Source organism: Ranitomeya imitator, chromosome 3, assembly GCF_032444005.1.
Source record: "Ranitomeya imitator isolate aRanImi1 chromosome 3, aRanImi1.pri, whole genome shotgun sequence".
Lineage (NCBI taxonomy): Eukaryota > Metazoa > Chordata > Amphibia > Anura > Dendrobatidae > Ranitomeya > Ranitomeya imitator.
In genome coordinates, this window is record NC_091284.1 from 62,005,893 (window position 1) to 62,028,428 (window position 22,536).

Below are 22,536 nucleotides of genomic sequence, written 5' to 3' on the forward strand. Positions count from 1 at the left end.
CACTCACTGAACTGCTTGGTGTACTTTTGCAATTTACAATTTTTTCTTTTAATTTCACTTTGAGTTCCTGTGTAGCACTTGAAGGGTTAACCACTTTTCCTGACAGCAATTTTTAAGCATTTGAGGGGTGCGGTTTTTAAAATAGTGTCACTTTTGGGGAGTTTCCAAAATATAGACCTGCAAAGTCCATTTAAATCTGAATGGGTCCCTAAATTTCTTGAAAAAAAATGAAAAATTGCTGCTAAACTTTTAACCTAACATCTTAACAAAATTTGACGCATGAAAAATGATACAGATGTAAAGTAGACATATGGGAAATGTTATTTATAAATTATTTTGTACAGCATGACTAACTAACCGGTTAAAGGATATAAGAATTGAAGGTTTGAAAATTGCTTATTTTTCAAATTTTTTCCTAAAATCTGATATTTTCACAAATAAACGCAAGACGTATATCGACCTAACTTTACCACTAACATAAAGTACAATCAAAATAAAAATCTCAGAATATCTGGAATATGGTGAAGTGTTCCAGAGTTATTACCACATAAAGTGACACTGGTTTTCAAAAATTGGTCTTGCTCATCAAGATCAAAATTGGCTCTATCACGAATTGTTGAGATTGTTGATTTTTTTTCATTCTTCTACAACCTGTTATGTTTGCTAATGACAGGTGTTATGAAGGCAATCCAGAAACACAGTGTGCTTAGCGATCAGAGCGCACACAGTGATCTGACAAATACCCAAAAATACAAGAACGAGCTCTGAGACGTGGAAACTCTGTAGACTGCACACCTGATCCTATCCTAAACACAACTAAAAGCGGCTGTGGATTGCGCCTAACAACTACCTAGGCAACTCGGCACAGCCTAAGAAACTAGCTAGCCTGAAGATAGAAAAATAGGCCTGACTTGCCCCAGAGAAATTCCCTAAAGGAAAAGGCAGCCCCCCACATATAATGACTGTGAGTAAGATGAAAAGACAAAACGTAGGGATGAAATAGATTCAGCAAAGTGGGGCCCGATATTCTAGGACAGAGCGAGGACAGTAGAGCGAACTTTGCAGTCTACAAAAAACCCTAAAGCAAAACCACGCAAAGGGGGCAAAAAAAAACCCACCGTGCCGAACTAACGGCACGGCGGTACACCCTTTGCGTCTCAGAGCTTCCAGCAAAACAAAAGACAAGCTGAACAGAAAAAAAGCAACAAAAAAGCAAAAAGCACTTAGCTATACAGAGCAGCAGGTCACAGGAACAATCAGGAGAAGCTCAGATCCAACACTGAAACATTGACAAGGAGCAAAGATAGCAGCATCAGGCGGAGTTAAGTAATGAAGCAGTTAACGAGCTCACCAGAACACCTGAGGGAGGAAGCTCAGAAGCTGCAGTACCACTTGTGACCACAGGAGTGAATTCAGCCACAGAATTCACAACAGTACCCCCCCCTTGAGGAGGGGTCACCGAACCCTCACCAGAGCCCCCAGGCCGACCAGGATGAGCCGCATGAAAGGCACGAACAAGATCGGAAGCATGAACATCAGAGGCAAAAACCCAGGAATTATCTTCCTGAGCATAACCCTTCCATTTAACCAGATACTGGAGTTTCCGTCTAGAAACACGAGAATCCAAAATCTTCTCCACAATATACTCCAATTCCCCCTCCACCAAAACCGGGGCAGGAGGCTCAACAGATGGAACCATAGGTGCCACGTATCTCCGCAACAACGACCTATGGAATACATTATGTATGGAAAAGGAGTCTGGGAGGGTCAAATGAAAAGACACAGGATTGAGAACCTCAGAAATCCTATACGGACCAATAAAACGAGGTTTAAATTTAGGAGAGGAAACCTTCATAGGAATATGACGAGAAGATAACCAAACCAGATCCCCAACACGAAGTCGGGGACCCACACGGCGTCTGCGATTAGCGAAAAGTTGAGCTTTCTCCTGGGACAAGATCAAATTGTCCACTACCTGAGTCCAGATCTGCTGCAACCTATCCACCACAGAATCCACACCAGGACAGTCCGAAGACTCAACCTGTCCTGAATAGAAACGAGGATGGAACCCAGAATTGCAAAAAAATGGAGAAACCAAGGTAGCCGAGCTGGCCCGATTATTAAGGGCGAACTCAGCCAACGGCAAAAAGGACACCCAATCATCCTGGTCTGCAGAAACAAAACATCTCAGATATGTTTCCAAGGTCTGATTGGTTCGTTCGGTCTGGCCATTAGTCTGAGGATGGAAAGCCGAGGAAAAGGATAGGTCAATGCCCATCCTACCACAAAAGGCTCGCCAAAACCTTGAAACAAACTGGGAACCTCTGTCAGAAACAATATTCTCAGGAATGCCATGCAACCGAACCACATGCTGAAAGAACAAAGGTACCAAATCAGAGGAGGAAGGCAATTTAGCCAAGGGCACCAGATGGACCATTTTAGAAAAGCGATCACAGACCACCCAAATGACTGACATCTTTTGAGAAACGGGAAGGTCAGAAATGAAATCCATCGAAATATGTGTCCAAGGCCTCTTTGGGACCGGCAAGGGCAAAAGCAACCCACTGGCACGAGAACAGCAGGGCTTAGCCCTAGCACAAATCCCACAGGACTGCACAAAAGTACGTACATCCCGTGACAGAGATGGCCACCAGAAGGATCTAGCCACTAACTCTCTGGTACCAAAGATTCCAGGATGACCAGCCAACACCGAACAATGAAGTTCAGAGATAAGTTTATTAGTCCACCTATCAGGGACGAACAGTTTCTCTGCTGGACAACGATCAGGTTTATTCGCCTGAAATTTTTGCAGCACCCGCCGCAAATCAGGGGAGATGGCAGACACAATGACTCCTTCCTTGAGGATACCCGCTGGCTCAGATAAACCCGGAGAGTCGGGCACAAAACTCCTAGACAGAGCATCCGCCTTCACATTTTTAGAGCCCGGAAGGTACGAAATCACAAAGTCGAAGCGGGCAAAAAATAACGACGTCTAGGATTCAAGCGCTTGGCAGACTCGAGATAAGTCAAGTTCTTATGATCAGTCAATACCACCACACGATGCTTAGCTCCTTCAAGCCAATGACGCCACTCCTCGAATGCCCACTTTATGGCCAGCAACTCTCGATTGCCCACATCATAATTACGCTCAGCGGGCGAAAACTTCCTGGAAAAGAAAGCACATGGTTTCATCACTGAGCAATCAGAACCTCTCTGTGACAAAACCGCCCCTGCTCCAATCTCAGAAGCATCAACCTCGACCTGGAACGGAAGAGAAACATCTGGCTGACACAACACAGGGGCAGAACAAAAACGACGCTTCAACTCCTGAAAAGCTTCCACAGCAGCAGAAGACCAATTAACCAAATCAGCACCCTTCTTGGTCAAATCGGTCAATGGTTTGGCAATGCTAGAAAAATTACAGATGAAGCGACGATAAAAATTAGCAAAGCCCAGGAACTTTTGCAGACTTTTCAGAGATGTCGGCTGAATCCAATCCTGGATGACTTGGACCTTAACTGGATCCATCTCGATAGTAGAAGGGGTAAAGATGAACCCCAAAAATGAAACTTTCTGCACACCGAAGAGACACTTTGATCCCTTCACAAACAAAGAGTTAGCACGCAGGACCTGAAAAACCATTCTGACCTGCTTCACATGAGACTCCCAATCATCTGAGAAGATCAAAATGTCATCCAAGTAAACAATCAGGAATTTATCCAGATACTCACGGAAGATGTCATGCATAAAAGACTGAAACACAGATGGAGCATTGGCCAGTCCGAACGGCATCACTAGATACTCAAAATGACCCTCGGGCGTATTGAATGCAGTTTTCCATTCATCTCCTTGCCTGATTCTCACCAGATTATATGCACCACGAAGATCTATCTTAGTGAACCAACTAGCCCCCTTAATCCGAGCAAACAAGTCAGATAACAATGGCAAGGGATACTGAAATTTAACAGTGATCTTATTAAGAAGGCGGTAATCAATACACGGTCTCAGCGAACCATCCTTCTTGGCTACAAAGAAGAACCCTGCTCCCAGTGGTGAAGACGATGGGCGAATATGTCCCTTCTCCAGGGATTCCTTCACATAACTGCGCATAGCGGCGTGTTCGGGCACGGATAAATTAAATAATCGACCTTTAGGGAATTTACTACCAGGAATCAAATTGATAGCACAATCACAATCCCTATGCGGAGGTAGAGCATCGGACTTGGGCTCTTCAAATACATCCTGATAATCAGACAAGAACTCTGGGACCTCAGAAGGGGTGGATGACGAAATCGACAAAAATGGAACATCACCATGTACCCCCTGACAACCCCAGCTGGATACCGACATGGAATTCCAATCCAATACTGGATTATGGGTTTGTAGCCATGGCAACCCCAACACGACCACATCATGCAGATTATGCAACACCAGAAAGCGAATAACTTCCTGATGTGCAGGAGCCATGCACATGGTCAGCTGGGCCCAGTATTGAGGTTTATTCTTGGCCAAAGGTGTAGCATCAATTCCTCTCAATGGAATAGGACACCACAAAGGCTCCAAGAAAAACCCACAATGTTTAGCATAATCCAAATCCATCAGATTCAGGGCAGCGCCCGAATCCACAAACGCCATGACAGAAAACGACGACAAAGAGCATATCAAGGTAATGGACAGAAGGAATTTGGACTGTACAGTACCAATGACGGCAGACCTAGCGGACCGCTTAGTGCGCTTAGGACAATCAGAAATAGCATGAGTGGAATCACCACAGTAGAAACACAGACCATTCAGACGTCTGTATTCCTGCCGTTCAACTCTAGTCATAGTCCTATCGCACTGCATAGGCTCAGGTTTAACCTCAGGCAGTACCGCCAAATGGTGCACAGATTTACGCTCGCGCAAGCGTTGACCGATCTGAATGGCCAAAGACAAAGACTCATTCAAACCAGCAGGCATAGGAAATCCCACCATGACATCCTTAAGAGCCTCAGAGAGACCCTTTCTGAACAAAGCTGCCAGCGCAGATTCATTCCACTGAGTGAGTACTGACCATTTCCTAAATTTCTGACAATATACTTCTATATCATCCTGACCCTGGCACAAAGCCAGCAAATTTTTCTCAGCCTGATCCACTGAATTAGGCTCATCATACAGCAATCCGAGCGCCAGGAAAAACGCATCGGCACTACTCAATGCAGGGTCTCCTGGCGCAAGAGAAAATGCCCAGTCTTGAGGGTCGCCGCGCAAAAAAGAAATAATAATCAAAACCTGTTGAATAGGATTACCAGAAGAATGAGGTTTCAAGGCCAGAAATAGCTTACAATTATTTTTGAAACTTAGAAACTTAGTTCTATCTCCAAAAAACAAATCAGGAATAGGAATTCTTGGTTCTAACATAGATTTCTGATCAATAGTATCTTGAATTTTTTGTACATTTATAACGAGATTATCCATTGAAGAGCACAGACCCTGAATATCCATGTCCACACCTGTGTCCAGAATCACCCAAATGTCTAGGGGAAAAAAAAAAAAGTGAACACAGAGCTGAGAAAAAAAAATAAAAATGATGTCAGAACTTTCTCTTTCCCTCTATTGAGAATCATTAGTTAGGCTCCTTGTACTGTTATGTTTGCTAATGACAGGTGTTATGAAGGCAATCCAGAAACACAGTGTGCTTAGCGATCAGAGCGCACACAGTGATCTGACAAATACCCAAAAATACAAGAACGAGCTCTGAGACGTGGAAACTCTGTAGACTGCACACCTGATCCTATCCTAAACACAACTAAAAGCGGCTGTGGATTGCGCCTAACAACTACCTAGGCAACTCGGCACAGCCTAAGAAACTAGCTAGCCGGAAGATAGAAAAATAGGCCTGACTTGCCCCAGAGAAATTCCCCAAAGGAAAAGGCAGCCCCCCACATATAATGACTGTGAGTAAGATGAAAAGACAAAACGTAGGGATGAAATAGATTCAGCAAAGTGGGGCCCGATATTCTAGGACAGAGCGAGGACAGTAAAGCGAACTTTGCAGTCTACAAAAAACCCTAAAGCAAAACCACGCAAAGGGGGCAAAAAAAAACCCACCGTGCCGAACTAACGGCACGGCGGTACACCCTTTGCGTCTCAGAGCTTCCAGCAAAACAAAAGACAAGCTGGACAGAAAAAAAGCAACAAAAAAGCAAAAAGCACTTAGCTATACAGAGCAGCAGGTCACAGGAACAATCAGGAGAAGCTCAGATCCAACACTGAAACATTGACAAGGAGCAAAGATAGCAGCATCAGGCGGAGTTAAGTAATGAAGCAGTTAACGAGCTCACCAGAACACCTGAGGGAGGAAGCTCAGAAGCTGCAGTACCACTTGTGACCACAGGAGTGAATTCAGCCACAGAATTCACAACAACAACCTTTATGTATCACAGTACTTAGCTATTGCGGACTGCCAGTGAATTTGTCCGTGAGCTCAGCTGATGTACAATTTGTTTTTAAAATACCACTATATAGACAGCAATGAGGGTTGTATCCAAATTCTTAAAGTCCCTTTCTAGTGTTTTTCTTTATTTCTCAATCGGTTAGGGGTTAGTATGTTCCGTGTGTGTAATAAACTTACCGATTGCCATCTTCTGCCATTTCCAGCGCTCCTCCACTCCACCATATACAGATACATAAAGTGTATACTAATGCCAGAAGCCTCGCCAACAAAATGGACAAATTAGAGTTAATGTTGTTGGAGCATAATTATGACATGGTGGGGATATCTGAAACGTGGCTGGATGAGAGCCATGACTGGGCTGTTAACTTGCAGGGTTATAGCCTGTTCAGAAATGACCGAATGGGTAGGCGAGGGGGTGGGGTGTGTCTATATGTAAAATCATCCTTAAAACCCATCCGGCATGATAATATAGGTGAATCTAATGAAAATGTAGAGTCCCTGTGGGTGGAGATAAGGGGAGGGGAAAAAATAATAAATTACTGATAGGGGTTTGTTATAAGTCTCCAAAAATAATGGAAGCAATGGAGAATACCCTCGTAAAGCAAATAGATGAAGCTGCGACTCAAGGAGAAGTCATTATTATAGGGGACTTCAACTACCCTGAAATAGATTGGGGAACAGAAACCTGCAGTTCCAGCAAAGGTAATCAGTTTTTGACAGCTATAAGAGACAATTATCTTTCACAACTGGTTCAGGACCCAACAAGAAGGGGGGCACTGCTAGACCTAATATTAACCAACAGGCCATACCGCATATCAAATATAAGGGTTGGGGGTCACTTGGGAAATAGTGATCACAAAATAATAAGTTTTCATGTATCCTTTAATAAGATGTGTAGTAGAGGGGTTACAAGGACACTAAACTTCAGGAAGGCAAATTTCCAACGGATGAGAGAGGATCTTGGTGCAATTAACTGGGATGATATCCTGAGACACAAAAATACACAAAGAAAATGGGAGACGTTTATTAGCATCCTGGATAGGACCTGTGCACAGTATATACCATATGGGAATAAACATACTAGAAATAGGAGGAAACCAATATGGCTAAATAGAGCTGTAAGAGGCGCAATAAGTGACAAAAAGAAAGCATTTAGAGAATTAAAGGAAGTAGGTAGTGAGGAGGCATTAAATAAATACAAAAAATTAAATAAATTCTGTAAAAAGCAAATCAAGGCAGCAAAGATTGAGACAGAGAGACTCATTGCCAGAGAGAGTAAAAATAATCCTAAAATATTCTTTAACTACATAAATAGTAAGAAACTAAAAAATGATAGTGTTGGCCCCCTTAAAAATAGTCTGGGTGAAATGGTGGATGAGGATGAGGAAAAAGCCAATATGCTAAATGACTTTTTTCATCAGTATTTACACAAGAAAATCCCATGGCAGACAATATGATCAGTGATAACAAAAATTTCCCATTAATGTCACCGGCTTAACCCAGCAGGAAGTGCGGCGGAGTCTAAAAATCACTAAAATTGACAAATCTCCGGGCCCGGATGGGATCCACCCCCGAGTACTGCAGGAATTAAGTACAGTCATTGATAGACCATTATTTTTAATCTTTGAAGACTCCATAATAACAGGGTCTGTACCACAGGACTGGCGTATAGCAAATGTGGTGCCAATATTCAAAAAGGGGACAAAAACTGAACTCGGTAATTATAGGCCAGTAAGCTTAACCTCTACTTTGGGTAAAATCCTGGAGGGCATTCTAAGGGATGCTATGCTGGAGTATCTAAAGAGGAATAACCTCATGACCCAGTATCAACACGGGTTTACTAGGGACCATACCTGTCAGACTAATCTGATCAATTTCTATGAAGAGGTAAGTTCCGGACTGGACCAAGGGAACCCAGTGGACATAGGGTATATGGACTTTTCAAAAGCTTTTGATACGGTGCCACACAAAAGGTTGTTACATAAAATGAGAATAATGGGGATAGGGGAAAATATGTGTAAGTGGGTTAAGAGCTGGCTCAGGGATAGGAAACAAAGGGTGGTTTTTAATGGAGCACACTCAGACTGGGTCGCGGTTAGCAGTGGGGTACCACAGGGGTCAGTATTGGGCCCTCTTCCTTTTAACATATTTATTACTGACCTTGTAGGGGGAATGCAGAGTAGAATTTCAATATTTGCAGATGACACTAAACTCTGCAGGGTAATCAATACAGAGGAGGACAATTTTATATTACAGGATGATTTATGTAAACTAGGAGCTTGGGCTAATAAATGGCAAATGAGCTTTAATGGGGATAAATGTAAGGTCATGCACTTGGGTAGAAGTAATAAGATGTATAATTATGTGCTTAATTCTAAAACTCTGGGCAAAACCGTCAATGAAAAAGACCTGGGTGTATGGGTGGATGACAAACTCACATTTAGTAACCAGTGTCAGGCAGCTGCTACAAAGGCAAATAAACATAGTAACATAGTAACATAGTTAGTAAGGCCAAAAAAAGACATTTGTCCATCCAGTTCAGCCTATATTCCATCATAATAAATCCCCAGATCTACGTCCTTCTACAGAACCTAATAATTGTATGATACAATATTGTTCTGCTCCAGGAAGACATCCAGGCCTCTCTTGAACCCCTCGACTGAGTTCGCCATCATAATAATAATTATAATAATAATAATCTTTATTTTTATATAGCGCTAACATATTCAGCAGCGCTTTACAGGTTGCACACATTATCGTCACTGTCCCCGTTGGGGCTCACAATCTAAATTCCCTATCAGTATGTCTTTGGAATGTGGGAGGAAACCGGAGTACCCGGAGGAAACCCACGCAAACACGGACTCTTTGCAGATGTTGTCCTTAGTGGGGCTTGAACCCAGGACTCCAGCGCTGCAAGGCTGCTGTGCTATCCACTGCGCCACCGTGCTGCCCCTAAAATAATGGGATGCATTAAAAGAGGCATAGATGCACATGAGGAGAACATAATTTTACCTCTATACAAGTCACTAGTTTGACCACACTTAGAATACTGTGCACAGTTCTGGTCTCCGGTGTATAAGAAAGACATAGCTGAACTAGAGCGGGTGCAGAGAAGAGCGACCAAGGTTATTAGAGGACTGGGGGGTCTTCAATACCAAGATAGGTTATTACACTTGGGGCTATTTAGTTTGGAAAAACGAAGACTAAGGGGTGATCTCATTTTAATGTATAAATATATGAGGGGACAGTACAAAGACCTTTCTGATAATCTTTTTAATCATAGACCTGAGACAGGGACAAGGGGGCATCCTCTACGTCTGGAGGAAAGAAGGTTTAAGCATAATAACAGACGCGGATTCTTTACTGTTAGAGCAGTGAGACTATAGAACTCTCTCCCATATGATGTTGTAATGAGTGACTCATTACTTAACCCCTTCATGACCCAGCCTATTTTGACCTTAATGACCTGGCCATTTTTTGCAATTCTGACCAGTGTCCCTTTATGAGGTAATAACTCAGGAACGCTTCAATGGATCCTAGCAATTCTGAGATTGCTTTTTCATATTGGGCTTTATGTTAGTAGTAAATTTAGATTGATAATTTTTGCGTTTAATTTGTGAAAAAAATCGGAAAATTTGGCTAAAATTTTCAAAATTTCGCAATTTTCAAATTTTGAATTTTTATTCTGTTAAACCAGAAAGTTATGTGACACAAAATAGTTAATAAATAACATTACCCACATGTCTACTTTACATCAGCACAATTTTGGAACCAAAATTTTTTTTTGCTAGGAAGTTATAAGGGTTAAAATTTGACCAGCAATTTCTAATTTTTACAACAAAATTTACAAAACCATTTTTTTTAGGGACCACCTCACATTTGAAGTAAATTTGAGGGGTCTATATAATAGAAAATACCCAAATGTAACACCATTCTAAAAACTGCACCCCTCAAGGTGCTCAAAACCACATTCAAGAAGTTTATTAACCCTTCAGGTGCTTCAGAGCAGCAGAAGCAACATGGAAAAAAAATGAACATTTAACTTTTTAGTCACAAACATGATTTTTAACAACATTTTTTTTATTTTCTCAAGGGTAAAAGGAGAAAGTGGACCCCGAAAGTTATTGTACAATTTGTCCTGAGTACGTGGATACCCCATATGTGGGGGGGAACCACTGTTTGGGCGTACGACAGGGCTCGGAAGGGAAGGAGCGCCATTTGACTTTTTGAATGAAAAATTGGCTCCAGTCTTTAACGGACACGATGTCGCGTTTGGAGAGCCCCTGTGTGCCTAAATATTGGAGCTCCCCCACTAGTGACCCCATTTTGGAAACTAGACCCCCCAAGAAACTTATCTAGATGCATAGTTAGCACTTTAAATCCCCAGGTGCTTCACAAATTGATTCGTGAAAATGAAAAAGTACAAAAAATTTCCTTTAGCCTCAATTTTTTCATTTTCACATGGGCAACAAGATAAAAGGGATCCTAAAATTTATTGGGCAATTTCTCCTGAGTACACCGATACATCACATGTGGTCAGAAACCACTGTTTGGGCGCATGGCAGAGCTCGAAAGGAAAGGAGCACCATTTGACTTTTTGAATGAAAAATTACATAGCTCTAATCGTTAGCGGACACCATGTCGCGTTTGGAGAGCCCCTGTGTGCCTAAACATTGGAGCTCCCCCACAAGTGACCCCATTTTGGAAACTAGACCTCCCAAGGAACTAATCTAGATGTGCTATGAGCACTTTGAACCCCCAAGTGCTTCACAGAAGTTTATAACGCAGAGCCGTGAAAATAAAAAATCATTTTTCTTTCCTCAAAAATTATTTTTTAGCCCGCAATTTTTTATTTTCACAAGAGTAACAGGAGAAATTGGACCCCAAAAGTTGTTGTCCAGTTTGTCCTGAGTACGCTGATACCCCATATGTGGGGGGAAACCACTATTTGGGCACACGCCAGGGCTCGGAAGGGAAGTAGTGACGTTTTGGAATGCAGACTTTGATGGAATGGCCTGCGGAAGTCATGTTACGTTTGCAGAGCCCCTGATGTGCCTAAACAGTAGAAACCCCACACAAGTGAACCCATTTTGGAAACTAGACCCCCAAGGAACTTATTTAGATGTGTGATGAGAACTTTGAACCCCCAAGTGCTTCACAGAAGTTTATAACGCAGAGTCGTGAAAATAAAAAATCATTTTTCTTTCCTCAAAAATTATTTTTTAGCAAGCAATTTTTTATTTTCACAAGGGTAACAGGAGAAATTGGACCCCAAAAGTTGTTGTTCAGTTTGTCCTGAGTATGCTGATACCCCATATGTGGGGGGGAACCATGTTTGGGCACACGTCAGGGCTCGGAAGAGAAGTAGTGACATTTTGAAATGCAGACTTTGATGGAATGGCCTGCGGGCATCACGTTGCGTTTGCAGAGCCCCTGATGTGCCTAAGCAGTAGAAACCCCCCACAAGTTACCCCATTTTGGAAACTAGACCCCCCAAGGAACTTATCTAGATGTGTGGTGAGCACTTTGAACCTCCAAGTGCTTCATAGAAATTTATAACGCAGAGCCGTGAAAATAAAAAAATATTTTTTCCCACAAAAATAAGTTTTCAGCCCACAGTTTTCAGAAGGGAGGGAGCACCATTTGACTTTTTGAACGCAAGATTGGCTGGATTCAATGGTGGTGCCATGTGACGTTTGGAGACCCCTGATGTGCCTAAACAGTGGAAACCCCTCAATTTTAACTCCAACACTAACCCCAACACACCCCTACCCTATTCCCAACTCTAGCCATAACCCTAATCACAAACCTAACTCCAACACACACCTAACCACAACCCTAACCCTAATCCCAACCCTAACCACAACCCTAACCCCAACACACCCGTAATCCTAACCACAACCCTAACCCCAACAAACCCCTAACCACAACCCTAACCCCAACACACCCCTAATCCCAACCCTAACCCAAATCCCAACCCTAACCACAAGCCTAACCCTAACCCCCAACACATCCCTAACCCTAATCTTAACCCTATTTCCCACCCTAACCCTAATTCCAACCCTAACCCTAAGGCTATGTGCCCACGTTGCGAATTCGTGTGAGGATTTTTCCGCACAGTTTTACCTGTGGATTTACCCTGGATTTCCAGTGTTTTTTGTGCAGATTTCACCTGCAGATTCCTATTAAGGAACAGGTGTAAAACGCTGCGGAATCAGCACAAAGAATTGACATGTTGTGGAAAATACAAAGCAGCGTTTCCGCGCGGTATTTTCCACACCATGGGCACAGCGGATTTGGTTTTCCATAGGTTTACATGGTACTGTAAACGTGATGGAAAACTGCTACCAATCCACAGCGGATACGCAGCCAAATCCGCACCGTGTACACATAGCCTAATTCTAACTCTAATTCTAATCCTAACCCTAATTGCAACCCTAACCCTAGTTCTAACCCTAACCCTAGTTCTAACCCTAACCCTAATTCTAACCCTAACCCTAGTTCTAACCCTAACCCTAGTTCTAACCCAAACCCTAGTTGTAACCCTAACTCTAGTTCTAACCCTAACCATAGTTCTAACCCTAATTCTAACCCTAGTTCTAACCGTAACCCTAGTGGAAAAATAAAAGTAAATATATTTTCTTTATTTTATTATTGTCCCTACCTATGGGGGTGATAAAGGGGGGGTTATTTATTATTTTTTTTATTTTGATCACTGTGATAGGTTCTATCACAACGATCAAAATGTACCTGGAATGAACAAACGGCCGGCAGATTCGGCGGGCGCACTGCACATGCGTCCGCCATTTTGGAAGATGGTGGCACCCATGGAGAAGACAGATGGACACCGGGAGGGACACCGGAGCTCGGTAAGTATGCGGGGGTGGGATTGGATCACGGGGGGTGAGATCGGACTGCAGGGGGAGCGGACAGCAGAAGACAGGATGGAGGATCGGGGCGGTGGATCGGTGGCGGTGGTGGGGGCAGATCACGGTCTCCAGCCATGGCCAATGATATTGCAACATCGGCCGTGGCTGGATTGTAATATTTCACCAATTTTCATTGCTGAAATATTGCGATTGCTCTGATTGAAAGTGAAACATCACTTTCAACAGCCAATCAGTGCGATCGTAGCCACGGGGGGGGGGGGGGGGGGGGGGGTGAGGGGGGCAAAACCACCCCCCTGGGCTCAAGTCCCACTCCCCCTGTCCCTGCAAGTCAGGTGAAATTACAGTTAACCCTTTCACCCGACCTGCAGTAGCGCGATCCGACCCAGGTCGGATTGGCACGGGTTTTCATGACGCATACACTGCGTCAAAGGTCGGGTAGGGGTTAAATTAAAGAGGGGACTGGATGCCTTTCTTGAAAAGTATAATGTTACAGGTTTTATATACTAGATTCCTTGAAAGGACGTTGATCCAGGGAACTTGTCTGATTGCCATATGTGGAGTCGGGAAGGAATTTTTTCCCCAATGTGGAGCTTACTCTTTGCCACATGGGTTTTTTTTGCCTTCCTCTGGATCAACATGTTAGGGCATGTTAGGTTAGGTTATGGGTTGAACTAGATGGAGTTAAAGTCTTCCTTCAACCTTAATAACTATGTTACTATGTTACCATCTTGTGACCATAGCTTTGACTTGCCAGCTCACACTGCAGATTTTACTTTATTTCAATGTAAATCTATGATAGTTTTGTTCTGACTTACATTGAGAAGTGATAGCAAACATGGGAGTCAACCGGCTTATCACAACTGCTGTCACATTATCCATGAGAGGTGTGGAGCCTTGCTGGAAACAGCAGAAGACTGCAACCTGTAAGTTTACTACACACCTGAAACACATATTACTGAGTCCTGACCGCTGATGAAATAAGATGAACTTCTGATACAATGAATGTATAAAACAACACATCCTGCCAGCACATGCTTGTGCCTCTGCCCGCTGGGCAACATTCAATGCCATTCTCTTCTACATCAATTGCACTAGCTGCTGCAAACATGAGATTGGTGTAGGGAAGTAGAACGTCATCAAGCGTATGTAGTAATAAATTCCCATGCACCACTACCTCGACTCCTTGCTTTGTTGGGGCAACTTCCAGCCATATTGCCAATATATCTAATATATTCTGTGTTAGATCAGCTCACTTAGCTGTACATAGAGGTAAACACAGGAACACTGTCTCTTTAAATCTTCCACTGGTTTATTAAAAGTACTGCATACACCAGTGCAACATTAGTGAAACAAAAACGGCCTTCCTGGCCTAACAGGAAAACAAAAACATAACTTATGGCACAGTCCTCATTGCTATGGGAATCCGCCCGCTTCAGGAAAAAACAACAAAAGGTTCAACTTTCCTTAACATGGAAACACCACTCCAGAGCTCGCACCTTCAGGCCCACCCAAGACTGAATGCTCTAGAAGTCTGTGTATTTATCCTCTGGAATCTTCCTACTCCACTGCTGTTCAATCAACTTAGCTCTACACATGGCTGATTAACCCCTTTCAGCACATAGTGTGCTGGAGCATTTTCATAGGTTGCTATCACTGAAGCTACCAGCCTTAGTGAAACATACCTCCCCTCCTGTACTTTGCCAATGACTTTGTCACAATCCTTATACAGTTGAAAAGACACATATGCATGTGTTTCTCAATATCTGGCATGAAATCAGAACAAACCTTTCCCATTTTAGGTCAATTTGGATTACCATAATTATGAATATTTGCCAAATGCCAGAATAAAGAGAGAGAGAATGTTTTAAGGCATTTTTATTACTTACTGCAAAGTCAAAAGTTCACATACATTTCATTAGTATTTAGTACAATTGCCCTTAAACTGAATGACTTGGGGCAAATGATAGGATATCCTTCCCCAAGCTTCTCACAATTGTTGGTCAGAATTTGGGCCCATTCCTCCTGACAAAACTGGTGTAACTGATCCTGGTTTGTAGGTCACCTTGCTCGCACCTGCCTTTTCATTTTTGCCCATAAATTTTCAATAGGATTGAGATCAGGGCTTTGTGATGGCCACTCCAAAACATTGACTTTGGTATCCATAAGCCACTTTGTTACCATTCTGGCAGTATGTTTTGGGTCATTGTCCATTTGGAAGACCTATTTCCGCCTAAGCTTTAACTTCCTGGCTGATGTCTTGAGATGTTGCTTCAGTATTGCCACATAATCTTCTTTTCTCATGATGTCATCTATTTTGTGAAGTGCACCAGTCCCTCCTGCAGCAAAACAACTCCACAACATGATGCTGCCAGCACTGTGTTTCAAAGTTGGGATGGTTTTCTTAGGTTTCAAAGCTTCTCCCTTTTTCCTCGAAACGTAACGGTGGTCATTATGACCAAAAAGTTCAATTTTAGTTTCATTAGACCATGGGACATGTCTCCAAAAAGTAAGGTTTTTGTTCCTGTGTGCATTTGCAAAGATTAATCTGGCTTTTTTTTACGTTTCTTTTGGAGTAAACGCTTCTTCCTGGCAGAGTGGCCTTCCAGCCCATGTTGATACAGTACTCGTTTCACAGTGGATGTTGACACAATCTTATCAGCTTCTGTCATCATCTTCACAAGGTCTTTTGCCTTTGTCCTTGGGTTGATATGCACATGTTGGACCAAAGCACGTTCTTCTCTTGGACACAGAATCTGTCTCCTTCCTGAGCGGTGTGATGGCATCTTGTTTGCGCTTGCGTGTAATTGTTTGTACAGATGAACGAGGCACCTTCAGGTATCTTGAAATTATACCCAAGGATGAGCCAGTCTTGGACAAGTCCACAATTCTCTTCCTGATATCTTGGCTGATTTCTTTAGACTTTTCCATGATGCTACCCAAAAAAGCAGTGTGTTTCAGGTGTGCATTAAAATACATCCAGAGGTGTGTCTCTAATTAACTTAATTAACTCAGACATTTCCAAAAAACCTGTCAGAAGCTTCCAAACACATGACATTTTCATATGGGCAGACCAGAATTGTATTTTTAGGCATAGTAATCTTAGTGTCTGGAAACTTTTGACTTTGCAGTAAGTAATAAAAATGCCTCAAAACATTCTCTCGCTCTCATTATTCTGGCATTTGGCAAATATTAATAATTATCGTAATCCTAATTGACCTAAAATGGGAAAAGTTTATTCTGATTTCACGTCAGATATCGAGAAAAACATGCATATGTGTCTTTTTATATAGTGTATGAAAACTTCTGGTTTCAATTGTATGTACTTCCTGTTGGCATGAGATGTATATTATAAACTGTAACACATTCCTGCATATATCTTCATTGAATGCTTAACTTTATATGTTATTACAGAACCAAGGGGGATCACTAGACTCCATTTACATGATTGGCGTCAGTCTCGGGGCTCATATTTCTGGTTTCGTTGGGAAAATGTACAATGGTTCAGTTGGTCGAATAACAGGTGATTATTATGTTTTTTTATTTTGTCCTAGCACCTTCCAGATATAACAACAGTATTATTATGTAATGTGCTATGTCCTCTTTATACTTGCATCCAGATCTCAATAGCTAGGATAATTCCCCCCTTACACTAGGACCATTGTCATAACGTTAGAATTGTTTTCTCTGTACAGAAGGAGGACCTTGAAAAATGTTTTTGAATTGGTCAACCTCCCCTTCATATTCAGTCGCCCCCTGCTAGAATCCACCTTTGTCACTTATTGCTAATTATTATTATTATTTATTGTTATAGCGCCATTTATTCCATGGCGCTTTACATGTGACGAGGGGTATACATAATAAAAACAAGTACAATAATCTTAAACAATACAAGTCATAACTGGTACAGGAGGAATGAGGACCCTGCCCGCGAAGGCTCACAATCTACAAGGGATGGGTGAGAATACAGTAGGTGAGGGTAGAGCTGGTCATGCAGCGGTTTGGTCGATCGGTGGTTACTGCAGGTTGTAGGCTTGTCTGAAGAGGTGGGTCTTCAGGTTCTTTTTGAAGGTTTCGATGGTAGGCGAGAGTCTGATGTGTTGTGGTAGAGGGTTCCAGAGTAGGGGTGATACGCGAGAGAAATCTTGTATACGATTGTGAGAAGAGGAGATAAGAGGGGAGTAGAGAAGGAGATCTTGTGAGGATCGGAGGTTGCGGGTAGGTAAGTACCGGGAGACGAGGTCACAGATGTATGGAGGACATAGGTTGTGGATGGCTTTGTACGTCATGGTAAGGGTTTTGTAGTGGAGTCTCTGGGCAATGGGGAGCCAGTGAAGGCAGAGGGGAGAGGCCGGGGAATAGCGGGGGGACAGGTGGATTAGTCGGGCAGCAGAGTTTAGAATAGATTGGAGGGGTGCGAGAGTGTTAGAGGGGAGGCCACAGAGCAGGAGGTTGCAGTAGTCAAGGCGAGAGATGATGAGGGCATGGACTAGGGTTTTTGCAGATTCATGGTTGAGGAATGAACGGATTTGTGAAATATTTTTGAGTTAAAAGCGGCAGGAAGTGGAAAGGGCTTGGATATGTGGTTTGAAGGAGAGATCAGCGTCAAGGATTACCCCGAGGCAGCGAGCTTGTGGGACTGGGGAGAGTGGGCAGCCATTTACTGTAATGGATAGGTTCGTTGGGGGGGTCGCGTGTGATGGGGGAAAGATGATGAATTCTGTTTTGTCCATGTTAAGTTTTAGAAATCTAGTGGAGAAGAAGGATGAAATAGCAGACAGACATTGAGGGATTCTGGTTAGAAGGGAGGTGATATCTGGTCCAGAGATGTAGATCTGTGTGTCGTCAGCGTAGAGGTGATACTGAAGGCCATGAGATTCTATGAGCTGTCCCAGGCCAAAGGTGTAAATGGAGAAGAGCAAGGGCCCAAGGACTGAACCTAATATATTTGTGTCTTTTTATTTTGTAATTCCTGAATACCTCAGGATTATTTTACTGGATCTTCTTTTCATTTGGGTTTAGGACTGGATCCTGCTGGACCTTTATTCAATGGGAAACCACCTGAAGACAGATTGCATTATAGTGATGCAAAGTTCGTAGATGTTGTCCATACTGACATTGATGGTAATTGTATAAGTTAAAAAAAAATTTGTATTGTCTATCTTATCCACTTTGGACAATTCTTTGGTTCCTTGACAATAAGATGCTCACCAAGTTTTCCTCTTCTTGAACCCTCAGCGATCAGTTGTAATCTATGAAGGAAGCTGGCCATATAAATGAGAACTCATAACATATGGCAGCCGTTTTCTCTCCCAATTCACCCGTTCAAATGAGCTTTCAGCTTTGTCAAGAGTTTGCATTTCTAACAGGTCTGGAAGTGACTCTTTCATACAAATCAAAGGAGCGCTGGGCAAAACAAGTGCACCTGTGCATGGAAGAGTCAGTGTGACTCTGGTGGATGTTGGCTCACTGCACTGCTGGCCAAGCTTACCCTGGAGCTGCGCAACTAAGTGATTACCTGGTCTTCACTAGAGCCTCTGATGATGAGGAAAGGCTTGGCCTGTTGGGGTAGTCACCAGGTACCACTCTAGGGCTGTCCCTGGAACTGCACCAGCTGACTGGCAGGTCAAAGGTACAAATACAAAGCACAGGAGGCAAAGACTGAGACGTGGTCAGACAGTTTTGGGACTGGACGGGCAGCACAGGCTCAAAATACGAATCTAGGTTCAGGAGCGCAAAGATCAGATCAAACGCGAAAACAAGCTGGGTCGGTGGGAGCGTCAAAACAATAATGCATCTTGACAGGAAACTAGTGACCAACTCCACCTAGGACCTAAGCTGAGGCTAAGTGTGGAGGAAGGAGCTGCCTAATATATCTACTGCTGGCAGGGGATAGGTCAGGAAAGCAAAACTCTACAGAACACAGTGGATTTAAATTCCTGCAGTCTTGCAATGTCTTACTATAGCTGAGTAGAGAGTCTCCAGCAACAGGAGGATGTAGTAGTGCTGAAAGTGTTGCATGAGGCAGGTCAGTGAGATGGTCTGACAGTGAGAGGAGCAGAGCAGTGTGTGCAGTGAGTAGGACGGCACTTACAAACTGTGCGAGTCACCAGCATGATTGTCCACAGACATGTCTATGAGCCAAGCCATGGCTTGGCTGGCAGTAAACTATTATGTATGGGGTTCCTCAGTTCACCCAAGGAATTAAAATACGTAGATTCCAAGGCACCACCAATATGATGGGTCACTGCTTTATTGTTACGTGCAGAAGCAAAAACAACAACATTTCAGTGTTTCCTCAAGCTGTATACAGTAGGTGCTCCACTATGAAGAAGTAATTTATGATATCGGCGGTGCCTTGGACTTATTTACACTTCTTTGAGTTGTGCTGTTATTATGTTGTTTTACATGCAATATATTTTCTCTGTGCAGTAAGTTATTTTAGCAAAAATTTTGAAATATTTCAGTAATACTGTATATCTTCTATATCAGTGCTGCTTTCATAAAGTATGCGTAAAACACATGAAGATGCCAATCAAGACTGTTTACGCCGACCATCTTTAGTTTTTTCTTTTCAGCTACTTCTTAGGCTATGTGCACATGTAGAAAAGAGGTGCAGAATTTTCTGCACAAAATCCACATCTCCTGGCAGAATCTGCAGCTACGGATTTGCCGTGGTTTTTATGCGGATTTTGTGCGGTTTTTATGCGGAATTGATGCGGATTTTGTGCAGATTTTCAGTGGTTTTTGCCACTGCGGATTTTTATCATGGAGGTGTGCAGAAATGCTGCAGATCCGCACAAAGGAAGTGACATGCACTTCTTTGAAATCCGCAGCATTTCCGCACTGATTTTTCTGCACCATCTGCACAGCTTTTTTTTCCCATTTAATAACATTGTACTGTACATCACAGTGCAGGTCTGCAGCGTTTCTGCGTGGAAAAATCCGCTGCGGATCCGCAGCAAATCCGCATCGCGTGCACATAGCCTTAAGCTTCAGTCAGTAATTGAAAAATTAGTTGCAGCTTTGCAAGCAATATATCATTTTTGTATTTTCTGTTCTATTGCACCATTAGCTGGGAGAGAAGATATACAACCTTTGATTTCCTGAATTAAATGCTTTAGATAAGACAGAGACAGTTTCTTAAGAATTTCAAGAGAATAGAAGTCAATGAGACCGCAAAAATGTAATTTATTGACTGCACTCACAGAAAGCGGTTTATGTTAGTCGATAATTTTTTACACTTGCTTTAATTCTCTGACTACTTATTCTTCTGACGTCTGTATACACTTGAATAAACGTAAAATATAAGAATAAAATATGTGAATGATTAAATGTGATATCGCCATAATACTGTACGTTAGCCATCCACCTTTAACTCTAGAATTGTTGCATAACTACAAATCCCAGCATGCGCCCTTAAAACCTGGGGTTACCATGGCATGCTAATAGGTGTAGTCTTATAATAACTGGAGAGCACCCTTTTAATTCACAATTCAATTTGCCTACAATCGTAATTCAATATTAGAGGCCTATATATATATATATATACTAGATGGTTGCCCGATTCTAACGCATCGGGTATTCTAGAATATGTATGTCCACGTAGCATATTGCCCAGCCACGTACTATATTGCCCAGCCACGTAGTATATTGCCCAGCCACATAGCATATTGCCCAGCCACGTAGTATATTGCCCAGCCACGTAGTATATTGCCCAGCCACATAGTATATTGCCCAGTGACGTAGTATATTGCCCAGCCACGCAGTAGATTGCCCAGCCACGTAGTATATTGCCCAGCTACGTAGTATATTGCCCAGTGACGTAGTATATTGCCCAGTTACATTGTATATTGCCCAGTGACATGGTATACAGCAGAGCCGCATAGTATATTGCCCAGTTATGTAGTATATTGCCCAGTGATGTAGTATACAGCACAGAGCCACATAGTATATTGCCCAGTGACGTAGTATATTGCCCAGTGACGTAGTATACAGCACAGAGCCACGTAGCATATTGCACAGCCCATGTAGTATATTGCCCAGCTATGTAGTATATTGCCCAGCCACGTATGACACAGGTTAAAAAAATAAAAAATAAACATATACTCACCTTCCGCAGGTGCGTTGTAGCACTGTCGCCTGTGTGGGGTGCAGGCGGCATCTTCCGGTCCCAGGGTGTGCTGACGTCGCGGTCACATGACCGTGACATCACGGCAGGTCCTTGTCGTGCAGGACCTGTCATGACATCCCGGTCACATGACCGTGTAGCGGTCACATGACCGTGACGTCACGGCAGGTCCTTTCCGCGCAGGCGCGCAGGACTTGTGATGACGTCGCAGTCACATGACCGTGACGTCATGGCAGGTCCTTCTGCCAGACCATCCGTGCGACCGGAACGTGCCGGATGCATTGCGAGGAGCGGGAAAGGTGGCGCAGGTGAGTATATAATCATTTTTTATTTGTTTTATTATTTTTAACATTCGGTGTTTTTACTATTGGCGCTGCATAGGCTGCGTCAATAGTGAAAAACTTGGTCACACAGGGTTAATAGCAGTTGTAACGGACTGCATTACACTGCGGCATAACGCGGTCCGTTACTGCTGCCATTAACCCTGTGTGAGGGCAGACTGGAGGGGTGTATGCGGGTGCCGGGCAGTGAGTGTGGGGAGTAAGGAGCAGCCATTTTCTTCCGGACTGTGCGCGTCGCTGATTGGTCGCGGCAGCCATGACAGGCAGCTGCCGAGACCAATCAGCGAACGAATAACCGTTACAGACAGACAGAGAGACAGAAGGACAGACCGATGTACCCCTTAGACAATTATATGGTAGATATGTATGTAGTTGCATAATGCTAGCATATACAACCCCTGGCAAAAATTATGAAATCACCGTCCTTGGAGGATGTTGATTCAGTTGTTTAATTTTGCAGAAAAAAAGCAGATCACAGACATGGCACAAAACTAAAGTATATCCAAATGGCAACTTTCTGGCTTTAAGAAACACTACAAGAAATTAAGAACAAAAATGTGGCAGTCAGTAATGGTTACTTTTTTTAAACAAGCATAGGGGAAAAATTATGGAATCACTGTGTAACTTTTCATACCCCAAAATAACACCTGCATCAAATTAGATCTGCTCGTTAGTCTGCATCTAAAAAGAAGTGATCACACCTTGGAGAGCTGTTGCACCAAGTGGACTGACATGAATCAT

The 22,536-nt window shown here is 43.0% G+C and overlaps 1 protein-coding gene across 1 annotated transcript in view; it reads left to right on the top strand.

Annotated features, from left to right (window-relative positions):
• The window catches only part of LIPI (lipase I), a 104,955-nt gene that overhangs the window by 40,533 nt on the left and 41,886 nt on the right, over positions 1–22,536 (top strand). The window contains exons 3-4 of the mRNA XM_069760910.1: positions 16,738–16,846; positions 18,346–18,447. Of these exons, the coding sequence (XP_069617011.1) occupies positions 16,738–16,846; positions 18,346–18,447 (211 nt within the window). The remainder of the gene's footprint in view (positions 1–16,737; positions 16,847–18,345; positions 18,448–22,536) is intronic.